General features: G+C 47.0%; 1 protein-coding gene across 6 annotated transcripts in view; it reads right to left on the reverse strand.

Moving 5' to 3' along the window:
* Positions 1-26046, reverse strand: part of NCOR2 (nuclear receptor corepressor 2) — a 2813293-nt gene that overhangs the window by 729530 nt on the left and 2057717 nt on the right. For all 6 annotated transcript variants that reach the window (XM_069619703.1, XM_069619702.1, XM_069619704.1 and 3 more), the window contains one exon: positions 6043-6190. In XM_069619703.1, coding sequence (XP_069475804.1) covers positions 6043-6190 — 148 coding nt within the window. The remainder of the gene's footprint in view (positions 1-6042; positions 6191-26046) is intronic.

A 26046-nucleotide genomic window follows, 5' to 3' on the forward strand; every position in this document is an offset into this window, starting at 1 on the left:
AGTGTGTTCATGAGGGCATGAGAGGTGCAGAACACTGCTTCCGCAGATGAAGCCCTGACGAGCCAGTCATCGAGGTACGGATAAATGTGGTGGCCCTGAAGAGGGCCGCCACTGTATTTATCAGTCTGGTAAAGACCCTGGGGGCCGAATTGAGGCCAAAGGGAAGCACCTTGTATTGGAAATGGCAGCCCCATGATCCTGAATCGTAGAAAAGAAAGATGAGGCTGCCAAATCGAGACGTGCAAGTACTTGTCCTTCAGATCCAGGGAGCACATCCAGTCTCCCTTGCACAATGTCTCCGCAATAAAGGCTGGCGTAACCATCTTGAATTTTTGTAGCAGTAGGGAGAGGTTGAGGGTTGAAAGGTCCAGTACAACTCTCAGGCCAGCCTGGTTCTTTTTCTGAATGGCGAAGATCCTGGAGTAAAAGCCTGAGCTTCGCTGGGAGGCTGGGACTTCCTCCACGGTCTGGCTCAGGACGAGTGACCGGATCTCCCCCAAAAGAGTTGTGGTCTCAACCTGAGGGAGAGGAGGGAGGAGAGGTAGGAATAGGTAGACGGTACCCTTAGGAGACTACAGAGAGGATCCAGGGATCTGCAAAGTTCTGTTGCCAAAAGTGTGCATGAAGAGCAAGTCTACCCCCCACTGGAGACATGTGGACCTGAAGGGGCGTGTCATGCCTTCTTTCCCTCTGGGGTTGCTGCGGAGGAGGGGGACTGGAAAAAGCCCTCACCCCCACCCATCCCCTTTTTGTGGCTTGTGCCGACTGGGAGGCAGCGAGCATTCCAGCTGCCTAGACCTCCGCTCCTGGATGCAGCGGAAGCCTCCAGGTGAGCGACCCTTATCCGAGCATTGCTGGGACTGGGGGTACGCTTTGGGTGTGGTCTTTGTCAGTATGGATAAAGACTTAGCCATCTGAGAGCTGTTCTTTTTGTCCAGCTCCTCGTCCGTGCTGGAGTGAAAGAGGTCACTGCCCTCGAAGGGCAGATCTAGAATGCGTTCCTGGACATCTGGGTTGAACTTGGTTGCCGGGAGCCAGGCCATCCTTCTCATGTCTGTGGCAATACAGATGGCACGTTCAGAGGTATCAATGTGTGCCAGAGTGGACTCCATGATATGCTTAGCCATGAGCTTGGCTTCGGCTATCCCCGCCTTAAAATGTGATTGGCTGAGGGCAGGGAGTTCCGGGAGGAAATCTGCAATTTCCCACCATAATCTCTGGTTTGCGGCTGCCAGCATGGTGTCTGCGTTAGCCTGTCGCAGATGCAAGGAAGCATTGGAATACAGGTTCTTACTGTATGCCTTCAAGTTTTTCTCCTCCTTGCCTAACAGCGCCGTAGATGATGAAGACAAGGACGACTGAGGCTTGGAGTACAGTGATGCCGCAGCGATCGAGGAGTGTGGCTAAGGGTGGGAGGAGAGCAAGAGTGTATCCCCCTTCATCTGCCTGTACTTGGCGTCCAGGCAGCGGTTAACTGGCTGGGCAGAGTGGGGTTTGAGCCAACCCTTCTTGGCGAGGGACACCACGTCGGTCTGTAGTGGAATCCCCGTTCTGGCAGAAGGGCACCTCGTGAGGACTTCAGTGAGGATGCCCTCTGCCAGCTATTCTACCTGGGGCTGGGGAAGGCCCAGGTATTCCGACAGGCCCGAGAGACGCTCATGGAAGGCCCTGGCTGATGATGGTGTTTCAGGATCATCCTCCTCATCAGTATCCAGAGGGTCTGGGGGATCCTGTGGAGGAGGAGGAGTAGTATCCAGAGCCGGAGGCTGGGGCTCTGGAACCACGGCCGAAGGCTGAGGAAGAGGCTGGTATGGAACCGCCTGCGGAGTAGGCTGGAGAGCCGGAGGACTTCCCCGACTGCGTCCTTGATGAAAGCCCCCATCTGTGGAGACTTCATGAGGCCGAGGAACCTCTCGAAGATCTGGTTCTCGCTAGCCTAAGAGGAGCTGGAGGAGGAGGAGGGGGCACGGACGGGGTAGCTGGAGGCAGTTGAGGCCGCTGCTGACCCTGTACATACGGACGCAAAGGAAAACATCCTTGCGTATAAGAAGGCTAGGCCGTAGGCCATGTACCTGGTTGATTCCAGTCCCACCTTGATACTCATTCTTCGCCGAAGTCATGCAGAGGTGTCGAACGGGTGACCTTTTCTGGCACATCGATAATTTTGTTGGGCTGCCTACCACGTGGCTGCGACGTGTTGCTCAGCTCTGCCAAGTCTCTTATGTGTGCGGCACGCCACTTGCCCCGCTCCTCGGGCACTGTAGGTATACCAACCTCGACCCGGGGGTCGTTATAACTGCGTTCAGGTGCTCCCTCGGATATACTGCTGGTAACAGGGCATAGTCCCTCGGCCATGATGCCGGTATAAGGGCATAGCCCCTCGGCCGCAAGCCCGGTAACAGAGCCTAGTGGCCCCTCAACACTGGCACCGGCAGGATCCGAGGACCCCTCAGCCCGGTAGCTGTGACAGCCTCGATGCGTGTGTTGGTATAAGGACCTGACCGGTCCCTCCCGCGCAGGAGAGTTCCAAGGAAGGAGACTCCCTTGCGGGATGCGGATGAAAATATAGGCCCTACCTCAGGCCTGGACTGATGTTTCACGAAGTTCTTGAGATCCTCAGGAGGAGACTGCTGAAAGAGCCCCCTCCACCTGGCTAGTCTAATCTTCAGCGCTTTCGAGGACAGCGAGCCGCACGCCTAATAGGCTTGCCAACCGTGGTCTGATCCAAGGCAACGTAGGCAGAGGGCATGGGGGTCTGAAGTCGGGAAGAGCCTGTTGCAGGGCGGGCACCTGCTGAACCCTGTCGAGGTCGACATGCGCCAGGGAGGAGCTGTGGCATCGGAGAACCCAGTACCTAATTAATAAAAGACGAAAGAAGATAGAGAGGAAGAATCCGTGCGTGGAATTACATGGCCGAAGCCAAACCCAGGAGCGCTGGTGAATTCAGTCTGTTCCCGTCGACGCGGAAAAGGGGACCGAGGCGTGGCTCTGGAGGGCGGAGTCAGGGCAGCACTCTTATTTGACTAACTCATTTAAACTGGAAGTAGTACCTTGCATCCCTGTCACTGGGGGGGGGGCAAATGAATCGACATACTACATGCTTCACCGCTGGGTCTCAACATGCTTGCCTAGGAACCTTGCATGCGAAGTGTTTGTTAGTGGTGCATACATCCTACTCCTTGACATGCAAACCTATTTGGGAGAGGCTGGGTCAATGTGCAATCCTGCCACGCTGATGGCGGCAACCCGATGGCAATACATCTGTGCTTGCGGTGAGCACTCAGTGAATTACTTCCTCTAGGGGACAATCAAATTGCTGTTGAGGTGGAGCGGTACAACGGATTGAGATGGGGTTCCTTTAAATATATGGTGGGCGCCCCTATAACAGATTCCAAAAGTCTCTTCACACAAACCAGCATCTGGGAAAGACTAAAGGATCATATCCACATACCAACCCCCATCACCCCAAAAAGCCTTCAGTTGTGCACAGAACAGAGGACCGTCCTATTCGGAGGAGCAGGTGATTAACAGACACCCTGTGTCAGGTCAAAGCTTGGCTCTTCACTACGTGCCCTCTCATCTAACTTCCTCCCACGAGTCAGCAATCTCCGGGTACAAAGCCGGCTTTAGGCACTAAAGTCAGTCCTTCAATCTGTAAATACCTGTATTATATAGTACATTTTTATATTTTATCCTTTGACTGCCTAGACGGTTTAAATATTGTAATTAATTATTCTTGTACTTAATTGCCTGTACTTTTTGTAACTTGACATGTATGTAACCTAGTCACAAGACTAAGAGCCTAGCTACCTTAGTGTTTAGTGCACTATATAAGCAAATAAAACAAACAAAAACCCTTATTTACCCCATCCCTCTTCCTCATCACAGTCCGCTCTTAGGGTCCATGTTTGTAAGGCAGACAATACTAGATGCCCTCATTTAACATTTTTTTCTGGTAGTCGTTCCTCGCCCCCAATTAGCCTGTTTAATGTACCAGAGTACTCGCAGCATTGGCCAAGGAAGAATAGAGATCAGAGTTCAGGGCTTGGAAAATCTACTAGCCCACGCGCATTGGCCAAGAGATTTTTTTGAAGGGCGAGTAGCATTTGCAGGGTACTCGACCTTGCTGGTGAGTATGGGGATGTTTGAAACTTTTCTTTTACTTTTACTGAAAACAAACTTTGTTTGCTCTAACTGGCAAACAAATGTTTCACTGTACATTGCTAGCCTTTAGGTGGTAGTATTGTACCAAATATGAAGTGTGCTTTTGGTGACAAGCAATGTTCTAGAGAAACCAGAAGTAAATATTTTGTCACCTGTTACCATGGGATGAGTGAATTTCTCTTAGGTCGGAATGTAAAATTAGCAACTCGCCGAGCAGGTCTAGTGGGATTTTTAAGAATTTACGAGGCCGGAGAGTAATGAAGAGGACTGGTAAGTGATCGAGGCATTACCTTACAATGAACCACACAGCACCAAAATACAAGCCACACTCTTTATTAACCTAATGCATACAGCTCTTATTTGGACACAGTGAATATGTAGCGCACCGAAGCAGAGCGGCTTGAACGTGGCACTCGATAAAACACTAGGTGCAAATCAGTAAAATATCCAAAAAAAACAATTAAGAAAACATCTGTAGCCGTGGGTGTGCACTTTACAGTGACTAGCACGGTCAAAGTGGACTAGGCTGTGCCAATGCCCTTCCGACTAAAAAGAATATTTCTCTCACAAATAACACAACTCGGGAAAAAAATTGTCATCACGAGACTTGGGCAGATGGGAGGACTGATGGAAGAAAAAAACCCGTAGAAGTGTTGCCAATCACCCACACTGCTAGCATTTCCAACCAAGACGCCATCCAGCACCCAGAATTCCTCACTCGGTTACACCTTTCCAAATTCCATTCGCATCCAGCATATATATCCTTTGCTGTGCATCTGCTCCTTTCTGTCTGAGTATTTGCTGAGCATGTAACAGGAAAGGTCTACGCAACTGTGATGGGGTGGTGTAACTAGTTGGAACAGAGCAGTCTTGAGTCCCTTTCGGAATTCACCAGACAAATCACTCCAGCACTAGTAGAAGGTTATGCAAATTCTGCACATGAAACTGCAGTAATTTAGCAGGCTGCCTTCGCCATTGCGAAAGCTGGCACTTTGGGGTGTGATCTGAAGCAGTGGCATGGCGCTGAACGAGGAGCGGTATTTCTGAAATTGTCTACCCAATCATATCTTCACCTTTCATTGGGTTTACAGCATGCATCAGTAGCAGGTGCAAGGTACCAGACAGCAAACAGTAGGTCTCATTTCTGGTAGGGTAACCTGTCTTAATCGTCACGAGAATGCACTGGCAGAGGTGGTGGCAGATCTGGGGTGCGGTCAACCGCACTGCCGATACTTTCAGATCCCAATGCCCATTTTACCTCCTCCCATGGCTGCCCAAAAAATAATGTTATGTGAAGGGTGAATCATGAGGACGACTTTGCCCCCTTTGCTACCAAAAGCTGCCTCTGCCACTGGGACAGGGTGCGCCATATGCGGACGTAACGAAAACACTCATTGGAACCTTGAGAATGACACCACTGGATTACTTCTCATCTGCCATCTTCCTGTTGAACATCACTTCTAAATCCCACTTTATCTGAACTTCTCTTCCTCCCTATGCTATCACTATATTGGAATTCCTCTGTACTAAAGAGCCAGCCACCTCCTTGGAACGTCAAGGTTTTCAGTTTACCTGCTGCACCAGGCAAGTGATTGGCTAGTGTCATCTCAAAGCGCGTTTGCCCGTCCATTCGCTCTCATTACGTATCCCGCTTCTATCGCCTGCTTCTGCCCGTTTCCTCTTCTGCCTCAGCCTGGACCGTGCAAGCCCCTACTGAGCTCCCTTATTGGCTGCCACCCTACCTTGGTGGCCCAAAAAGTCTAAGTGATATTCAGAGCATATCTAAAAGGGTGAGCAGCTCGGGCCAATGCCGACACTGGATCAGAGAGAAGCAAGAAACAGTCCAAATTCAAAATGCCTGCCCTCAGAGCAACTTACCATCAGCCTCTTCTGCTATCTCTTCCTCGTTGCCACTCATTCCCGATGCCTCCATTTCTTCATCCTCAGCCGCAGGGGGGAAAGGCACTTCTTCGCTTTGGGCTTCTGATGCCTTTTGCTTCTTACGCCGCGCATTCCTTTCTTTTTCCTGTTGAACAGAAGACACACACAGTTTAACAGCGCCAACCTCACCACGACCCTTCACTGTGTGTTCTGATCACTGGGGCATTGTCCTTTCAAAGCGATGCGCCCCATACTAGAGGTAGAAACAAGGGCTGCAAAGAAAGGAATTTCACTCTCCTACAGAATGTCACATCACTCGAGAAAAGTTAAGCAAAACTTTACCAAAAACAAGTACTGATCACAATTGTTTGCCAATATTAAAAGTGTCCACCAATGAATCCCACCCCCCGCCCCCCACCCCGGACCCCGAGTTTCTATCGAGGGAATAAACTGCCTAATTTTGAGGGCAGGCATATGATGTCATGTGCATTCCTAAAGTCCACGTCACAATCCGGCAGAAACTGCACAGAAAAACTAGGTGGCGTAATTTCACGACAATTGTTCACATCAGCAACTACCCTCAATTTACTCTTTGGTGATTTGTAAAAAAAAAATAAAAAAAAGCAATAGCTGCCTCACAAGCTCCAAGAAGGGGGGCGTTTAGCTGTTGACCTTTGCGTCTTTCTCAACTGGCCTGATGTTTCATTCCAGATCCATGCATCAATCCTTATGCAGTTTTATTTTCTGGGGGTGGGACAGGGCTCTTCCATTACTCTTGGAAGGCCTCTGTTGCAAGGGGACCATATTCAGGGACTTCTGAAATGTAGCTTTTTGCGATCTGCCATCCAGGCGGCAATCGTGTTAGTGGCTCTGGTGTCAACCGTGGAACCGAGAATCCTAATCCTGGCTTTCCCAAGTCACCAAACAATCACGTTCTCTCCCTGTGTACCAGAATTCCCCACGTTTCTAAAATTTGGAGACGTGGGGAACAGGCCAAGGCCAAGATAAACACAATATTAAACGAGAGACATTCAAATGTACGTTTTAACTAGGGAGTGCCACCTTGGTGGCTGAGACACCAACTGTACGTATACACCACAAGAAGGAACGTGTGTCTGCGTGCAGTTAAGCTAGTCAAAGGTGGTGTATACAGCCTTCTGTGGGCTGAGACCACAATCTACCACACTAGCCAACTACTGCTGCAAGAATCAACATGGTTAATTACTTCTAAACGACCATTCCACAAGAATGTTAATTTCCACGAGTAATCGGCCAACTGGGCTACTGCAAGAGTCATCTTAGGCTTTCTTCAACGGCTTGAAAGAAGTCCCGACTTTGTCACTCGCACATTCTACAACCTCGCCCCCGAACCTCATCCACCTCTCCTCACTGCTTTCATCCCAGTTGACTAGCAATGTACAAAAGGACCCTTTGTACATTTCTACCAATGACCTTTAAATCTATTCACGGGATAGGCCCACTCCCATGGCACGTAGCTGACATCACCACCTTCTATTCCCCAGTACATATCTGCTCTACTGCCCTTCTACCCTTTGAAACTTGTCGCTTCCACGCCTCCTCACTTCTCGTCCTTCTTTGGTGGAACACACTACAGACTATAGTTAAAGCACACCCGCCTCGTCCCCTCCTACAACCAGACTGCTGTGGCATCGCTGTGAAGGGACTGAGTTGCCACTGTAAATATCCCTCGTCTGTCTCCTGTCTTCTCCCCAGTTCAATACCAGGTACATTTTCCATTGCCCAAGTTCTTTTGTAAGGCACCAGCTCACAGCATTGCACAAGCTACTGTTTGCACCTACGAACGTGGTTGTCAAAACGCCATGTCCGACTCCACAAAGTCAAATACAATAGGAGCAGAATGTGCCAAAGCACATTACGCACAGAGAGCTACGTTCCGTATTCAACAAAGCTCATGGACGTCCATTCTTCATGCACATTACATCTTTGGCTCCTAATTAAGACCACTTGCAGACACGGCAATCCGCTCCAATTGTCAGCCAGGTTTGGACTGGCCTATGGGGAGGGCAACATTCGAAGGGTGTCTCTAGCAGGCCAGTGTGGGCCACAAAGTACAACACTGCAACTAGTATTTTTCCACAATGCTACTAGTTTTAAAAATCAGTGCACATTTTCCCCAAAGTTTGACACCCTGGTAACACTGAAACAATTGGTCGGAAAAATCCACAGATTCCTGCATCTCGGCCACATTTTATCAGTACCCACCCCCTGGGTCTTTATTTTTTATTTCAGTCCAACTCTAATATTAGTCAAATGAGCAAGCAGTTTGATTTCTCTCAACAGAAAGCAACAAGCTACTTAGATAGGGCAATAGCAGCCATGGAACACCACACGTTTGGGTGCAAGCTTGCAGACCAAGACCAAACTCTCTTGCAGGGGCAGTTATTCAATTTACGGCAATATTGACCTTCTTTATAGAGAAGGAGCCTGGTGAATACTGCATTTTACAACCGTACAGCAAAGAAAAATCTTAGTAAAATGTGTGTGGCGATGGGTAGGTGGTTGTGTATGCATGGGGGGGCGGATCTCAGCGTACCCTCAAAGCAGTAACCTGGAAGAAAAGGTGGAGACAATTCTGGCTTTCCCTAGTGCGTCCATTTTCCATTGTAATTTGCTGGCTACTTGTGTGGTTTGCAAAGAACATTAGCAGTTTGGACTCGTGGGGATACTGTAAACTGTTTAAGATCCACGAGAGTGAAATTGGATCAGGTTTTTTGTCCTTGCCCCAGTGTCGGTCAGATTCAGAAAAAGGTCCTTGGCAACCATTAATCTCTGCCTAAACTGGTCAGCAGTGCACTAAAACAGCCCCATAGCGTGCATCCTGCACATGAGAAGTGTTCGCAGACGTGTCCTTTGTCCCTATGGTTGACACAGAGAAGATGCAGATTGCGTTTTCCGACTGTGCCTGGAGTAATCCACATGAAACTGCCGAGAGGGGATTTTGAACACATAAAAAGCCGAATTACGGATATGCTGCCACGTGACCACCCGGTACTGTGAATTCTGCAAGCATGCAATTATAACATTCTGATTAACTCCGATAGCAAATTCAGGCACAATAATAATAATAATAATAATTTAGCATTTAAATAGCGCTACGAACCCTCAGGTATCCGAGCGCTGCTTATCCACGGTGTATCGACCTCGGAAGGATGAAAGGCTGAGTTTGGCCCTGCCAGGATTCGAACCTGAGTCAGCAGGCTCTGCACAGATATCAAAGCGAGCGCTCTACTCGTTGCTATCGGACCAGTATGGACTCTTTCACGACATCACCGACTCTCTTTTTCTATTCATCCCGCTGGCCCTATTCGCTCTGCAGGGACCACACTGGATTTTCTGATCTCCTCCGACCTCCCCCTCTCTAACCCTCTCAACAATCCTCTCTCCCGGAGTGATCACTTTCTCCTCTCCTAAGAAGGCCAACTACCCGCTGCACCGCCTCAGAGGTATTCTTCCTTTCTGTCCCTGCTCACTGAACTGCTTCGCGTTGCAACCACTTGCTTCCCTACTATCTGATTTAGACACTAGTGTTCCTGTGTCCTTTCCCTTCTGCTCACCTGCCTTCTCTCCTCTTCCTGCTGCCTTCTTCCTTCCTTCATGTCATCGCGTTTTGGTAAATAATTACAATGTGGATTAATCGGCCAGGAAAACAGCTGATCAAAGATGCTCAACCATGAATAAAATCCCTCGTTGCTTGAAGTAGGCCAACACAGACCTAAAGATTGTCGTGGTTTGTGTACAGTACTGACATTGTACCTCATGGGAGCTTTCCGTCTGGATTCCGAGCATCCAGAGGCATAGAAACTGCTCTTCTGAACACCTGTGAAGAAATGCTTGCATCCCTGGACTCCAAATCCCCAGCTGTCCTCATTCTACTTGATCTCTGCTCTGCCTTCGACTTTGTCAACCACTCCATCCTCATAAAAAGGCTTGATGATAGCCTTGGTATCTCGAAACGGGTACTGGAATGGCTGACCTCATTCCTAACGGGCTGCTCTTCCCAAGTCATCCTTGGCATTTTCTCCTCTCCGACTTCCTTCTCCACCTGTTGTGTCTGCCAGGGTTCATCCTCTCCCTCTGGCTTTTTAACATCTACCTTGCCTAAGTGGCACCCCTCATCTCCTCCTTCTCCCCCAACTTCCAGTGTTATGGATGACAACTTTTTTTCAGACTTCGTGCTGACTCCCTCGCACCTTCCTTCATCCCAGACTGCCTATCTGCCATCCAGGCCTTGTGCACTTCCAATGATCTCTACCCCAATGCCAGTAAAATCGAGATCCTTCCGATTGAGACCCCCGCTCCCTCCTTCTTCCCTCTGGCCTCCCTCCAGGGTTCTCCCCTGGATCCTTCTGAAGCCAGAAAGCTTGGAGTCCTCTTTGACTACTCTTTCTCCTTCCTCTCTCACTCAGGACATTGCTAAGAAGTCGCATTTTCAACTCTTCCTTCTCAAAGGAATTCTCCCTTTTCTCACATTCCCCCCAGAAGCTCAATGTTTCCCGAGCCCTGGTTCTCTCTAGGCTTGACTACTGCAATAGCCTCCTCCTCAATCTTCCTCCACTCTTCAACCAGTTCAGCTAATCCAGAATAGAGCAGCCAGACTTATCTTTGGCCTTAAGCCTAGGGACCGCATCTATCCTGCCCTAAAAAGTCTTCACTGGCCCCCAGTTGCTGCATGGAACAAATTCAAATCCCTCTGCATCATCCAAAAGGTTGTCTGGGGCCAGGGACCACGCTATCTGCAACTTGCTCTTACTAAATACTCTCCCTATAGACCTCTACGTTCCTCTGGCACCAACTCTCTGTGTGTAAAGCACTTCGCTAAACAGAGGGCCGGAGATCGATCTCTTTCTTCAGCTGGCTCCCTTGTGTGGAACAGCCTCCCCCTTCCTCTTCATCTTGAGCCAGACCTCCTCAAATTCCAAAAGCTCCACAAGACTTTCCTTTTCACCTCCTTCCCTTCTTACCTCCTCTGCTAATCTCACAGTTGCTGTGATTGGGGTCTGGGACTCTTATGCATCCTCTGGGGTCCTGACCCCTTATGCCCAATCTTCCAGCTTCTGTCTACCCTCAGCACTTGCCTCGGCACACCCTCAGCCATTTAGACTCGCACTTTTCCACCCTATGCGACTCCAGGCCGTATATCACTTACCATACTTCATACTTGCACTTCATCTGTGTCTCACCGACGAGCATGGACACCCCAGCACCTACTCCACTGCCCTCTTTCTTGCTGCACTTGCACGTTCTGAATACTCACAAGGGATAGGTTTGTTCGTTCCTTCTGCCACTGTATTTTATATTTTTGTTTTTTAATGTACTTCAATCCCATTCCCTCCCCTGTTGCCCTGCGGGCGCTTTGAAACAGAATTAATTTGCTGTATAAGCGCCTAACAAGCAAACAAATAAATAAAGGCAACTGTACGCAGTTGACAATGGTAGCAGAGAAGCTCCAAGTGGCACCATTTTGGCCCCAAAAAGATCAAATCTGGTCCCGAAAATGGAACTTGGTGTGCAATCCATCCCTGTTCTGGCCTCCGTGATTTCAACCTCAGTGCCATGCCACAAGCAACATACAAGAAACACAAACACCTGCAGAGGGGACCCTAGCGGACCTCTGAGACATGCTGGAGCTGTGAGTGGAATAGGTGGGTTTGGAGCTAACGCTATCTCCAAGTGGTTTAAGAGGTCAGTCTGCTTTACAGGGACATTTTGTGCAAAATAACTACTTTCCCATTTAGTCAAGGCTTAGTACGTGCACTTGGCTGTCCTCAGCACTCAGTGTTTATTTCTTAGGCACGCCAAGCCAAGGAACCCCTGCAGTTACCACTCCTTTGAGTATCATTCGCGGGGCGCATTAGCCTCCAGCATAAGCACCGTGATTAAGCCTTTCTTCCACATGAATGCAATTAGATATTTCTGTATGCCGGGAATACATAACTGTTTTCCCCTTTTCTATCCCTCTGAAAGCCTTTCCCATTCAGCAACAAAATCACTTTGCCTCGCGACGCTACCGAGCCTTTTTCCGTGGTCTATTTTTATCAAATTAGCATTTTGAAGGCACTCTGGGCAGACAGAGAAAAGCACTTGAGAAACTGCCATTCGGGTACTTGAAAACTGCAAAAAGAGTGAGTGTGTTCGAGTCCTGCGCTCCGAGAACTCCTTGGTAACGGGCTTTTCATGGTCTCTCTCTCGCCGCGGATGTTTCTCTCGTCTGGTCGTGTTGAAAGTTGGGAGAACAAGATTCGGTAGAAAAAAAAAGCCTTTGCAATAATTGCTGCTTTTTTGTCTGAAGAAGAAAAAAGAAGTAGCTTCGACATTTGCAGAGACGAATAACCGTTCTGCCGCGGCAAAGTTCTTCTGTTACTATGGCAAAGGTCTCCTGCTCAGAAACCCCCCCCTTCCCATCCCTGCTCAATAGGCACACCTTGCCAATACCCTACCCCTTCAGTTCTGCGCTAGCCTTGCTGTTGGGTGGAAGTCAGTATTCACTATTCCGCAAACCGACCAAGACACTAGCACCCCTCCAATCACTTTCTCTGGAGACCATGCCAGCAGGTGGAAGCACACACTGCTCAGTAAGCACACCTTGCCATATCCACACCCAACCAATTCTCTGCTAGCCTTGCTGGCGGATGGCAGCACTCACTGCTCCGTAAACACACCATGCCACTAGCACTCCTCCAATCACCGTTTCTCTGGAGGCCATGCTGGCAGGTGGGACAGGCCTTGCAAATTCTTAAAAATCCCACTAGGTGCGCAGGACGAGTTCCTTGGATTACATACTCGACCTATAAGAGAAATGCACTCGCCCCATGGTGATGGGTGACAAAATATTTACCAAGGCTTTCTGTAAAATGGTGCATGTCACCATAAGCACACTTCATATCTGGTGCAATGTGGCCACCCATGCACAATGAAACGTATTTACCATTTACTGCAAACCAAGTTTGTTTGCAGTAAAATTTAAATAACATTTAAATCTGAGCCATGTGGGCGCATGCTGGCACCCACCCACTTAATGTTTCTCTAGAGGCCATGCGGTCAGGTGGTAACACACACCACTCCATAAGCACACCTTGCCAATACCACCATCCTCCGTGGCACTCAACTGTGCCCAACCAGCACAACCATACCCAGGGCACACCACCAGATTCACTTAGTCTACAACTATGTTTGTTTGTTTGTGCATTTATTTAGCGCTACCAACCCTCAGGTATGGAGAGCTGCTTATTTCCCAGGGCGTGTGTTGCTCATTTATCAACCTCAGAAGGATGAAAGGCTGAGTTTGGCCCTGCCAGGATTCGAACCTGCGTCAGCAGGCTCTGCACGGATGTCAAAGCGAGCGCTCTACTCGCTTTGCTATCTAACAATCACATCTATGTAAAACATAAGATTTAAGAGATGTATTTGATATAGAGGGAACCCAGCTCCAGTGCTGGAAATAAGCCAACTAGACTCTGGAAAGCCACCAGGGCTGGCAGGAGATGGACCTCCACACATTTCAAAATGTTTGAGGTTCCCTTCCCTCAGATGGTAAAACCCACCGACATATGTCACTAAACAAAATGTTAAGTTTAAATGCAGTGGAAAAGCGCAGCATGTACTTTTTTGGACACACTTGGTTACACAATCAATATATCATAATGAATGGAATCATATCTTAATGAATGGGAGGAAATCTTGGAAAATGATCTATTTTGTCTCTCATATTTCACAACATTGTTAAGATCTTCAGCGGTCAATCAAATGCCTCCCAAATCAACATACTGCTAAGAATGTGGATTCCGCAGTGACAACGTTCATTGCCCACAACCTCAGCTTTGGTTTCAATTACAAAATCCTAGCTAAAGCAGTGCAGCATGCGTATGTCGTCTCGGGAGGATAGCTCAGCGGCAACGTGCTCGCCTTGGAAGCCAGACGACACGGGGCATCACAGGTTCGATCCCCGGGTCCACACATAGAAACCTCTGGGTATTGAGCGCGTTATAAATAACCTATCATATATGATAGCTGATCATCATGTATTAAGACAAAGAAAGTTAGCCGGGGGGGGGGGGGGGGGGGATCTGAAATTCTCATAGTCACCCTCCCCCTTTCCAGCAGTCTGGGGCCCATGTAAGATTAGAGATGAAAATGCCCTGAAATCTGAACTGGCCCGCGAGGTGGGACCATAACAGGCATGTCACAGGCGGGCCTGGAACAAGGTGGATACATAGCCCCCACACCCCAACAAACAAATTGTACCCTGCGAGGTACTGGGCATAAGAAAACACTATTAGAACATGGTTATGACTTGGTTCACAGGTGACAAGGCAGCCTTTCACATACCCCAACATACAATAAAGGCGCATTTCCCAAACTGTTCAGACTCATGGGGCAATGCACCACTGTGGAAGCAGGCCATTGCCCAACCTACATGCAGTCCTAGTGGGCTATATTTTGCCACTGGCTGCCCTTAGCCCTTCCCTGCATGAACGCCAGGCCACCACTGGAACCCGATTTATAGTGGCATAGGCTTCACTGGGTCTACGGGTAAAGTACCAGCAGTCCCCTTATCTTTTTTATTTATTCAATTGGGCGGCTGACAGTGCTGGGTGTGCATACGCCATTTCTACCTCGATTCGGCCCTCTAAGCAGCTTGACAAGAGGAGGGTAGTAAAGACTTGGAGAGCGGTGCAGAGGGTCGGATGGTGGGACTGCTGATCTTTAAAGGCACGCTGGCTAGTCTAAATTGATGTTTGGTGTTGTAACTCTGGCTGTGAGGCCATCCTGTTTTCTTCTTTTCCAGCTGAAACAAACGTTTGCTATTGGCCATCCCTGAGTTAGCTCTGCCCAGAACCATGATCCAGCAAGACTTTGTTTCCAGGACTGCAGCTACAGGGAGTTCTGAACCTTTTCCTGCACGGTCTGGCTCTAACGAACAGTGTAGTGTTTCACAGAGAACATTTATCGAAGGGCAGGCGTTGCTTGCTGTACAGAAAACACTGTGGTGCATGAGGTCTAGTTGATAACCTATCACAAAAACAAGTATACAAGGTGTCAGAACATGGAACAAGTACATTACTGAATAGCAAACTGTGTAGTGCGAGTTTGCATACCTAATCATGTTGCAAAACTGAAGCTCCAATGCACCAACAACTCCAGCTCCCTCCACCCTCTCATACTGCCAATGGAACACAACATATGCATGCATTTGTCACTGTTCACTTCAACTCCTACTTTATCTATTTATAATGGAAATTGTGGATTCTCCACCAAAGACCTGCCCTCAAAGCATGCTACACAAGAGGAGGGTTTGATTTCTTATCAATAGGCCACTCTTGACCTCCCCTTCCACCACGACTATTGCCACACCTTTGCTTAAAAACAACCATTTGTTCCAACTCCTGTATCGCTTTAGCAGTGGTCCTGCACCATTCTCCAACCCAAAGATATGTGTTAATAATCTCAACATGCATCTTGACTGCTTGTTCTAATTACACCATTCTGTTGATCCAACTTGATGGCAAACTCAGGCACACAGAGTGTCATCTATACTAAGATACACACACACCCCAACCATATTTACTGTGACTATCGATGCCCTTTCTCGCCAGCCCCTTACACTTCCACTACCATCTGCAATGTCACAGGTAGAGAGATTGCTGTTGGCTTCAGTGTGTCCACCAGTCAGTCTCTCCCTTACCTACCGCTTCTAACCGCACCATTTGCGACTGCTTCGACTCGTTCTGAGATGTTCTCTGCTCAGCAGTTTTATCTCCTCGTCTTTAACTCCATTACTCCTCAAAACCATTGGCATTTTCTTTGATTGTAAACTCTCGAAATCTTGTTATTTCCACTCCCATGTGCTCAAACGGATCCTGTCCTTCTTGGATATGCACCATAAAGTGAGTGGAAGTTACCAGGACAATGGTCTTTGCCAGGCTTGACTACTGCAACATCTTAAACCTGGGCCTCCCAGATAACCTTACCCACATCCTTCAACTTATCCAGAAGAAAGCAGCCAGGCTCTTCCTAAATCTTAAAACGTGTGCTTACAGCATACCTGCCCTGGAGGCTTTGCACTGGAAAAAAAGATTGGACTTCAGAACCCTTGTGCTTTATTCATAAAACATTGCACAGCAAGGCACCAACGTAATGCACGGCTCGAATCAAAATATACCACCCTCCAGAAATCCAAGATCATTGCTAAGAAACTCTTGCATTTTACCTTAAAAAAATAATAAATAAATAAAACACCTGGGATAATGCTCTGCCAGTGCAGGAAGCCCCTGCCTATGGAAATGCAATACTCCTGCGAACGGCTTGCAAGAGTGCTAAATTCAGAAAAAACAGATCGCTTCCCCCTTCATAGAAAGCTTATTCACCTCAATGACCCCCACTTCACAACAAGCTTGTTCACCTTTGCAGTAACAACTACCTTCCTCCTTCTGAATGCACTGGTCTACCCACTTGGTGGCTGGCTGCCCTTCCCCCGTTCCCTTTCCCAGTTATACTTGCACTGATGTGAATGATTGGTTCTTTCTTTCCCTCCCTATCTTGTATCTCCATGCACCCTTTCCCAAGGGGCCCTTGGAGTTGGCGCTATATAGCGCTATATAAAAACAGTAAAAGGACTCTTCAGTAGCTTCTTGCACTCTCCTCTCTTCAGCACAGTGAAATACTATCCAAATGCCAGTGCGTCTCCTCAAGTCCTCTCCCAGCATCCGCGTTTTCATCTCCAACCCATTTCACCTCCACTACTCACTAATCTACCTCACAGCATCCCAAAAAACTCACCCTCAAACAACATTTCTGCACCCCCTCTGGATCCTTCACACTCCAAATGATCAAACATCACTTACCGTTTACACTACACTATCTAATTTCTTACCTCCTCAGAGCAGTCTACCCCCCTAGTCCCCACCCCCAAGCAGATCCCTTGATCTTTACCAGTTTCCTATTGCTCTCTATTACTAACAGGTTTACCCAAAAACTCAACCATGCTAAGCATGGTTGGAATAGCCTCCCACCAGGGTTCTCCTCTTCTCGGGCCAGAAGGCTAATAGCTATCCCTGTTGTACAGTAAGTGGCTGGATTAACTTTCATTTTCTACCATTTAAATGGCTGTCCAAAGTTTTAACGTTATCCCTTCTTATTAGATTGTTTTCGGGCATCAGTTATTTCCACAATGCCCTCTAATTCTGGTTAAGACTTCAATCACAGGATGCTTACATTAAAATAAATGCCATCCCTTGTTTGTTGCTAAATAATTACAATATCAGGCACATAGCACTTCATGCTCGATTCCTCCCACTTCTATGCATTGCAATAATTGCTGCTATCACCCAATTTAATGGTACTCAATATATTCACTAGGGAAGGATGAATGAAGGGCTAGGTCAGTGCTGTGGGCATTTCAACCTGTGATTGCAGGATGCACACTGATATCCAAGGTGAGCACTTAACTTGCTGAGCTGTTAGACCTGCTTTTTAATTCATTGCAATGCCACAAATGGGCAAAATAAACATGTACAAGGCCTTGGGAGAATATGAAAATAACCGCCAGTATAGCTTCAATGATTCTACTCGATCGCATACACAGGGCAGAGCCAGCCTCAAAATGCATGCGGCAAGTGTGGGGCATTAACCCATCGCCTGCCAACCGCCCCCACCCCCTTTCCTCTGAGCCAAGGGGGCTAAATAGCTATTACGCATTCCTTTGGCCCATTACCGCAAGTAATAGATTTAGTTTCACAAAGGGATGCCAATCATTGAAGGGGTGGGGCCATCTAACAGCGGAGCCCAGCAGTGTATCCTTTGGCTTCAGCATACGCCATATATTGACATCTTCTTGGCAGGCTTTTGTCCTATAGCTTTTTGAATTTGCTGCTGCCATCGTGTACATTATTGTTTATATGTACACACTCCGCTTTCCTAGATCTTTCCTAGGTTATACGATACATATGACAGACCCTTGGAAGCGCCCTTTCAGAGCCCCGGGTGGCACATCGCAGCAGAGTTCTACCTTCTGCCTGCACCCTCCTCAAACTGACATGGCTTCAACCCTCCCAAGCCAGGGGCTGGCACAGCCCCATCTCATACACTACCCAGAATGCCCCCTCAAAAGCCATTACCTTTATTGGCAAAAATAACCTCAGCAGCCTTAGTTCTATATTCCGAGGCAAAAACACGGCTGAACCAGTTCTGGTTATACATGTGTTTATTTTGTTAAGGCTGCTGGCAGCCTTTCGTTCCCTTCTGTGCTTATTTTTCAAGTCGAATGGGAAAAAAACACCACATTGGGAACAAAGTCAATTGGGACATGTCTAGCCACTGGGTTATTTTGCTACATCTACCAACACGTAACGCAGTGATGCGTGCCTCGCACACAATCCCAGACAGTGAGGGACACCTGGTCTATAGGCCAAGCTCGGACTTGGAAACTCTGTGACCCAAGGAGATGCGAGTTTCTTGGTGAATCCCTTCACCAATTGAATGCAAAAATGTTAAAAAAAAAAAAAAGGAAAACTGTACAGTGCGATGCGTAGCATCGTTCCCTAGCCACTGTCAGGGTTCCCGCAATCTGCATCGTGTACACAAGCTCCTCTGATGCCAACATCTCATGCATGGCACGCTCCTACCCAGGCAGTGTCTCTGCAAAGAGGCTCCCGAGCAAAGTCTGTGCTACTTAAAAGATGCTAATTAAAATACACCAACAGCAACCGTGTGTAGATCGGTTACAACCTATTGAAGAAATGCATTACACATTGCAGAAGGGTGCTCCACGTTTCTAAGGCGCTTTTCCACAGATCACGTGGTTCACCCAAAGCCAATACCCATTTTATTTTCCCCCATAGAGCACCGATGGGAGGCTTGAACTTGGGAAAAACACCAAGTGGTTTACCCAATTCCTTTAACAATGGAGTGCAGTTGTTTACAGAATGCAGCTTTCAAGCTACCAGGGTGGCAAGATAGCTGAGTGAGTTCAGCGCTTTCCCCGACATTTGTGCGGAACATGCAGTCACAATTTAAATCCCCGGCACATGTACTTAACACTTCATCCATCCGAAGTCCATACATAAAGTATCTTTACATTGGATGAAAAAACAACCGTTATACTTAGTAGAAGCAGGAGGAATCTGGCATGCAGCGCTATATAAAAATGTGGCACTATTAATAGATGCATGCTGCACAGACTTCATGACTAGTGAACCTGAATTATGCCACGGTGGACAGCCACCAAAAGTAATAAGAAGCCTTTTTGGAAAACACACTAGGATGTGCGAGAAACCCGAAGGTGTCTCACCCGCTAGTCCCTGTGGATCTGTCATCTAGGTGGCCAGGACACGGCTATCGCTTTTGTATCCAGTTCCTGGGGGTGGACCAGTGCAAGAGGATCAACTGGATGAGAGGTCTTCGGGGAGTGAGAGTGGGACACCGGATGGTGAGACGCAGTTTCCCCTTCCCTGTAAACACCTTTTCCCCATTCTACCAGCTACAATACTTAGGAACTCAACCCCCCTGACCCTCTTTCCCGAAACAAACACTTTCTAACATACAGCACACTGTGAGAGAAAACAAACTAACACCTGAGCCGTATACCTGACATGTTCCAACACAAGGGTCTGGCAGAGTGAGGCAATTAGTGATAATTACACACACCCGACTTCCATCACACTTCCCCACACGGATAAAAGTCAGAACTAAAGGACACTCGAAGGAAGGCAAAACACATGAGGAAGCAGCAATTCGGAGATGGCAGTTCAATACGAGGAGAAGGACGGCAAGACTACAAAGGGTTGCAAGGAGGGACTTGCCCTTGCCCTTTTCAGAGGAAAACCGCTACTCTCACAGGCCCTCAAGAATAAGAAACCTAAGACCGGGAATTAAAGCTGAAGAAAGGTGCATTGTGTGTCGAAGGCACCCATGGCTCTCCCGCATTGATAGCTGAGGCGGGGAAGAGTGATTGCCACAGTGGTACTGTCCTTGGCTCCTACAACAAAGCAGCACCAGTGAAGTCAGCACAGCCGGTGAGTCGGAGAGACTGATAACAGACCGCCTGTGATAGAATCAAGGTTGCATGCAGCAACATTGTATGAAGAAATCTGCAAATAACAGAGTGTGAGGCTTATCTGATGAGCAAAGCAAATATAATTGAATATCCAAGGAGTGACTGAACTTTTGAAACCAAGATAGATACCATATACAGTGGTCCGGCACCATGTGGGTGCTCATTCGAAGGTCTCTGTTAGGTATCGAACTGAGAGTGTAAAATTGTGAAATGTGAAATCAAAGTGGTGCTGCAACAGGTCAAGCTAAAGCCTGTGCACATTTGAAAGTCTTCAATAGCTAATACAACCGTAATTGGTACGAGCCATGCTAATGGAGACTAATTTTGTAAAAGCGACCTGAGCCCGGCTGGGTGTGATCTGGGGAGAACCGTGAGTCACCTGAGAAAAGATATTTTATAAGCAGTGGAGAAGAGGATCTGAGCCAAACTCTAGACTGTGGTGAAAAAAAAAGGACCTGAGCCCAGCTGAGGGGGATCCAGGGTGAAGAGTGACTCACCTGACTTGAGTATTTGTAAAGGAACTTTTAATTTATTTTGGTACATCAAGCCCTGTGAATCAAGAGACTTTGAAAACTTAAGAGACTTGGGCACAGAAGGCCCTGATGTTGGTAATGGAACTGTATCCTCAGGCCGAAGAAGCCAGAGAGTGTGCTGTGCTCGAGTGAACCACCTTGTCCCATGCTGAAAATGTGGGGAAGGGAGGCAAACGGCTTGAACATCCTGACATCATTTTGTGAACACTTCTTTCTTTTTCATGAACATTACCCCTTACTATTTGTATTTAGCAGTAAGGATTGGCAATCGTTTTTTTAGTATAGGCTCTTTTATTTTGACAAGACACCACTAGGACTGCGTTATTATTTTATGGCCGTAGCTTGCTCCCATCTTTAGATTTAGGATGAGATGGGCATTTATGACTCCCTTGTTAAAGTTCAATAAACACCCTTCAACTGTGGTCACTTTTGTCTGTCTTACTTTGATTCCATGCCTTCCTTACAATGGGTAACTAAGTATATATTACTTTCAGACTTACTAAAAACCAGTGGTTCCGAGGGGTTGCTTGCCTGTGCTCGTTTCATCCAGCCTGATTGATTATTCCAGTGGAAGTGAGGACATATACTAGACAATTGTATGCTGCGTGCAGTTGTAGATTGCTCCTGGTGCATAGCACAAGCAGGAGGGGAAGGTGCGGGACCACTAGAAACCCTTCTTCATAGCAGCTAGCCAACCTGAGGCATTTTGGCGATATCAGAGGAAAAGAGGTAGGTCAGGAAGCAAAATAATATACTTTGGTGAAGTGCTTTGCCACCCCTCCAATGTCTTATCTCTCAAGTGAACTTGTATTCTGTGTGTCAGAGTTTGGTCTTCAGGAGCCAAATCCCCCCATGTTTTTCAGATATTTACAGAGGACAAGCAGAAATCAATATCCTGGAGCCATGTCCCAAAGGAGATGCACTGGTTACATATATGGCCAAGTGGCTCGGACTTGGTGAAGAAATAAATTGGATTGGGTTGTGCCATGCTGTAATTCAAAATGAGCATTATACCCATTGTTGGAGCATATAATCAAAACTGCCTCGAGCCAGTCACTAATGGGACATCAGAGAACATTGTTAGGACTACCTTTCTCATTTTCGTTTAATCCATTGGCTCGTAGGTTATCAGCAATCAGGATAACCATATGTAAAAACTAGGAGGGTAGGGGAGAAACAATGGGGGAAGAGTGTCAAATTCAACAACCAACGATCAGCTCCGGAAATGGAATTCAATTTGCAGGCAAGTCAATACATGATGTGACGACAGATCGGATGCTTAAGACATTCTGCTCCGACTGAACAGGTCCACCAGCAAGGCTAGACACGCGTTAGTCATTACATGCACTTAAAATTAACAGAGATGTATCGGTTCAAAACTCACCACAAGCATTCATGTATGAAAATTGATTTAGAAAACAAACTCGGAGATGCTATGCTGACAGCCAGTACTACTCCAGGGAATGGCGCTCAGCATGCCACCTTGGTCGATATAGTGGTCCACAAGGAGGAAGAAGGATGCTTAAACCTTTACCCAAATTTGGATCTGCCTGATCGGGACACCATTATCATCAATGATTAAAATGTGTCGGCCTTATTTGGATACACGGTTCGTTATAAAAACAATCCTAACATAACAAGCATTCAAAGACACATACCACTTTTTAAACACTTAACAAAAGAGGATGATTTGACATCCAAGGAATGGAGGTCAGAATGCATCACTTTAGCAGCAGTGCATAGATTCTATTAGTACACCAGTGGAAGAAAGTGATCTGGTGTCCAGGTAGCAAAATTAGGAGTTGCCATTTATTAAAATCCTCTTGTTAATTATATCTGAAACATTTCCATTGCAATAAATACAATAATTCATGTATTAACAGGGCTACGATTTGAACTCCTAACATTAATATCTAAACGTTTTCGTCTAAAACTAGCGCTTGGTTGACGAGGGTCAGGGTTTTAAGGTAGCAGATGCGTGAGACGAAGTGCCATAACTTGGTGATTAACAGGCAAAGGCATTAGCAGTTAACCTAAAAAGCAGAAAAGGTCTGCAGAGGTTTGAGCCGGTCCAGTGAAAGGGCGTAGTCGAACAGTGGTTAAGGAAAATAAGAGTTTGAGACCGTTATGAGGGAGTGGGAATTCTAATCCACATAGTGCTTATACAACACAGGCAGCCAAAAAGGTATCAAGGTGCTTGCCCAACGGGAAAACACTATTAAAACGTGAAAGGAAAATTAAGTAGCTTAGAAGTTTGCGCTGCTTAAGGACTCTAAGCATCAGAAAAGGGCTGCATCTTGATTTTTTTCCAGAAGTACAGAAGATGTTCTAATCGTCTGAATTCCTCTGGGAAGGCTTTCAAGCGTCTGGCAGCTTAGACCTTAAATATTTTACCAAATGCTCTAGAGTGGCTATAACGAGGAACAAAGGGAGCACATTGCATCGTAGCACGTGGGAGGTGATTAAAAGTACGTCATGAGAGGGTGCTTTTGATTACTTTTTACCTATTATCATGTAATGACATGAATTTAGCCTATATTGCGGTTGCCATATTCGGTGTCCGCACTCAACTTTCAAACTCATGGTGCAGGTCATGAGCCCACTGCATGAGTTAGCTACATCTCGCATTCTGCATTTAACCGAACTGTATAAGATAGTAAACTTAGCAACCAGGGATTGCCCAGACTAGCCACACGCCACTCTAGGGCGTATTTGCTAAAGGCTCGCCATGCATCAGTTTGCACTCGGTTGTATTCTGGGGCTGAAATTCGATGCACTTAGATGTCTCTCGGAGGGAGGAAATGGTAGACTAGATGTTTTGCCCTTAACGCTGTCTCTCAAATCTAGGTGTCTCACCCACTAGTGGTGTAGGTGGGGGATACAGCCATGACTGTACTCCACTAAGTACCCCACCTGTCTCATTACTGAATATTGTACTCCCCCAGGTACTCAGTCCACCAATGCGTATCAGCCATAGTCAGCATTCACCGCACTTGTATAAGGTAGCCATTTTGAAACCAGTTTCTATGTTTAAGGTAACCATACTTTTCATCAAGCCAATTGTGTTAGTCAGTCACAATCTGCATTATTTGGGCAGTTTTGGATGGGGTAGAATTGTGAAGATTAGCCTTGCGTGACATCTAGACAGAATTGTGAAGATTAGCCTTGCGTGACATCTAGACAGAATTGTGAAGATTAGCCTTGCGTGACATCTAGACAGAATTGTGAAGATTAGCCTTGCGTGACATCTAGACAGAATTGTGAAGATTAGCCTTGCGCGACATCTAGACAGAATTGTGAAGATTAGCCTTGCGCGACATCTAGACAGAATTGTGAAGATTAGCCTTGCGCGACATCTAGACAGAATTGTGAAGATTAGCCTTGCGCGACATCTAGACAGAATTGTGAAGATTAGCCTTGCGCGACATCTAGACAGAATTGTGAAGATTAGCCTTGCGCGACATCTAGACAGAATTGTGAAGATTAGCCTTGCGCGACATCTAGACAGAATTGTGAAGATTAGCCTTGCGCGACATCTAGACAGAATTGTGAAGATTAGCCTTGCGTGACATCTAGACAGAATTGTGAAGATTAGCCTTGCGCGACATCTAGACAGAATTGTGAAGATTAGCCTTGCGCGACATCTAGACAGAATTGTGAAGATTAGCCTTGCGCGACATCTAGACAGAATTGTGAAGATTAGCCTTGTGCGACATCTAGACAGAATTGTGAAGATTAGCCTTGCGCGACATCTAGACAGAATTGTGAAGATTAGCCTTGCGCGACATCTAGACAGAATTGTGAAGATTAGCCTTGCGCGACATCTAGACAGAATTGTGAAGATTAGCCTTGCGCGACATCTAGACAGAATTGTGAAGATTAGCCTTGCGCGACATCTAGACAGAATTGTGAAGATTAGCCTTGCGCGACATCTAGACAGAATTGTGAAGATTAGCCTTGCGTGACATCTAGACAGAATTGTGAAGATTAGCCTTGCGCGACATCTAGACAGAATTGTGAAGATTAGCCTTGCGTGACATCTAGACAGAATTGCGATAGTCTTGCGTGACATCTAGACAGAATTGTGAAGATTAGCATGCATCACATCCAGATGAAATTGTGGCAATCAGCATGCATCCCGTCTAGATAGTGATGCCACTAACCAACCCTACTAGAAAAATCTCACCCCTCTACATACACCTCTCAAACTCGTACTAAACACAGCCATATCTCTAAAGCACAACCAACCGCACACACTTCACTGCACCGCAACAACAAAACAAACCACACATAGCCTCGCACAACATCACATGCGGGCTACCAACCGAAACACACACCCAAGCTCAGCGAAAGGTGTAAACTGAACTGAAGCTGCCAACAGCACATCACACCTCTCTTGGGCTTTTTACTGCTCAGTCCCACTAACTTACTATACCCTCTTGCTTTTCAGATCTGCCAGAGCGCCAGGGGACCAATATGATGGTGACAGAGCGTGGTATAAATATCCTTTAACATAACATACAGGAGTTTGTCATTTAGAAGTTTTGGTTGGTGTTCGGATCATTTTCAGCTTTAACTGACCCAGGAAATAGATACTTACAATAGAACCAAGATTTAATTGCAGAGATAACATTAGTAATTGTAATTTTACAGTGTATTTGCACAGCACTGCACATCTCTTTTTTAAGCTGCACATTTACCTGGCCAACAATGCCAGCATCTGTAATGAAAAAAATACTTCTCTCTTGGTCACGTTATTTCTGATGGATGCCCCCCCACCTCCACGGATTCCTCATCTATGATATTATACCTCCAGTGTAGCTGATCTTCTGGAACCTTTCTACCGCCAATGCATCGCACCTCCTTCCTACCCCCATACCCTCGACGCCTCTATGTTCCCTGCACTGGACAGGTCAGGTTCAGTACATACTGGTGCTGCGCCCCATGAATTAAGTTCCACCTTTTTTCCCTAGCACACAGACGTGAAGGGGAAGCAGAACCAAAAGGAAGGTTGAGAGGGTGGTGCAAAATCTGTGAGAGGAACATCCATCAGGAAGAACATTAACAAGAAGTAAGTGATTTGTTTTTCTAATGGATGCCTTCCTCCACACGGATTCCTCATCTATGGTAGACTCCCATGGCAGGGCGGAGAGCAAGGGCACCACCTACAGAAAGCTCTCGAGGACCGCTCTTCTGAAACAAGTGCCCTTCCCCCGATTGGAAATCCAAACAGTAATGTTTGGTGAGCGATCACAGCGAGGCCCACATAGCCACCTTACAAATGCCCAGAACAGTGCCTTCTCTCTAACGGCAGAGGTGGTGGCCAGTCTTCTAATTGAAAGACCTCAGACCCTTGGGCACATCCTTAACAGCCAG

This window comes from Ambystoma mexicanum, chromosome 10, assembly GCF_040938575.1.
Source record: "Ambystoma mexicanum isolate Mex_15411 chromosome 10, UKY_AmexF1_1, whole genome shotgun sequence".
Classification (NCBI taxonomy): domain Eukaryota; kingdom Metazoa; phylum Chordata; class Amphibia; order Caudata; family Ambystomatidae; genus Ambystoma; species Ambystoma mexicanum.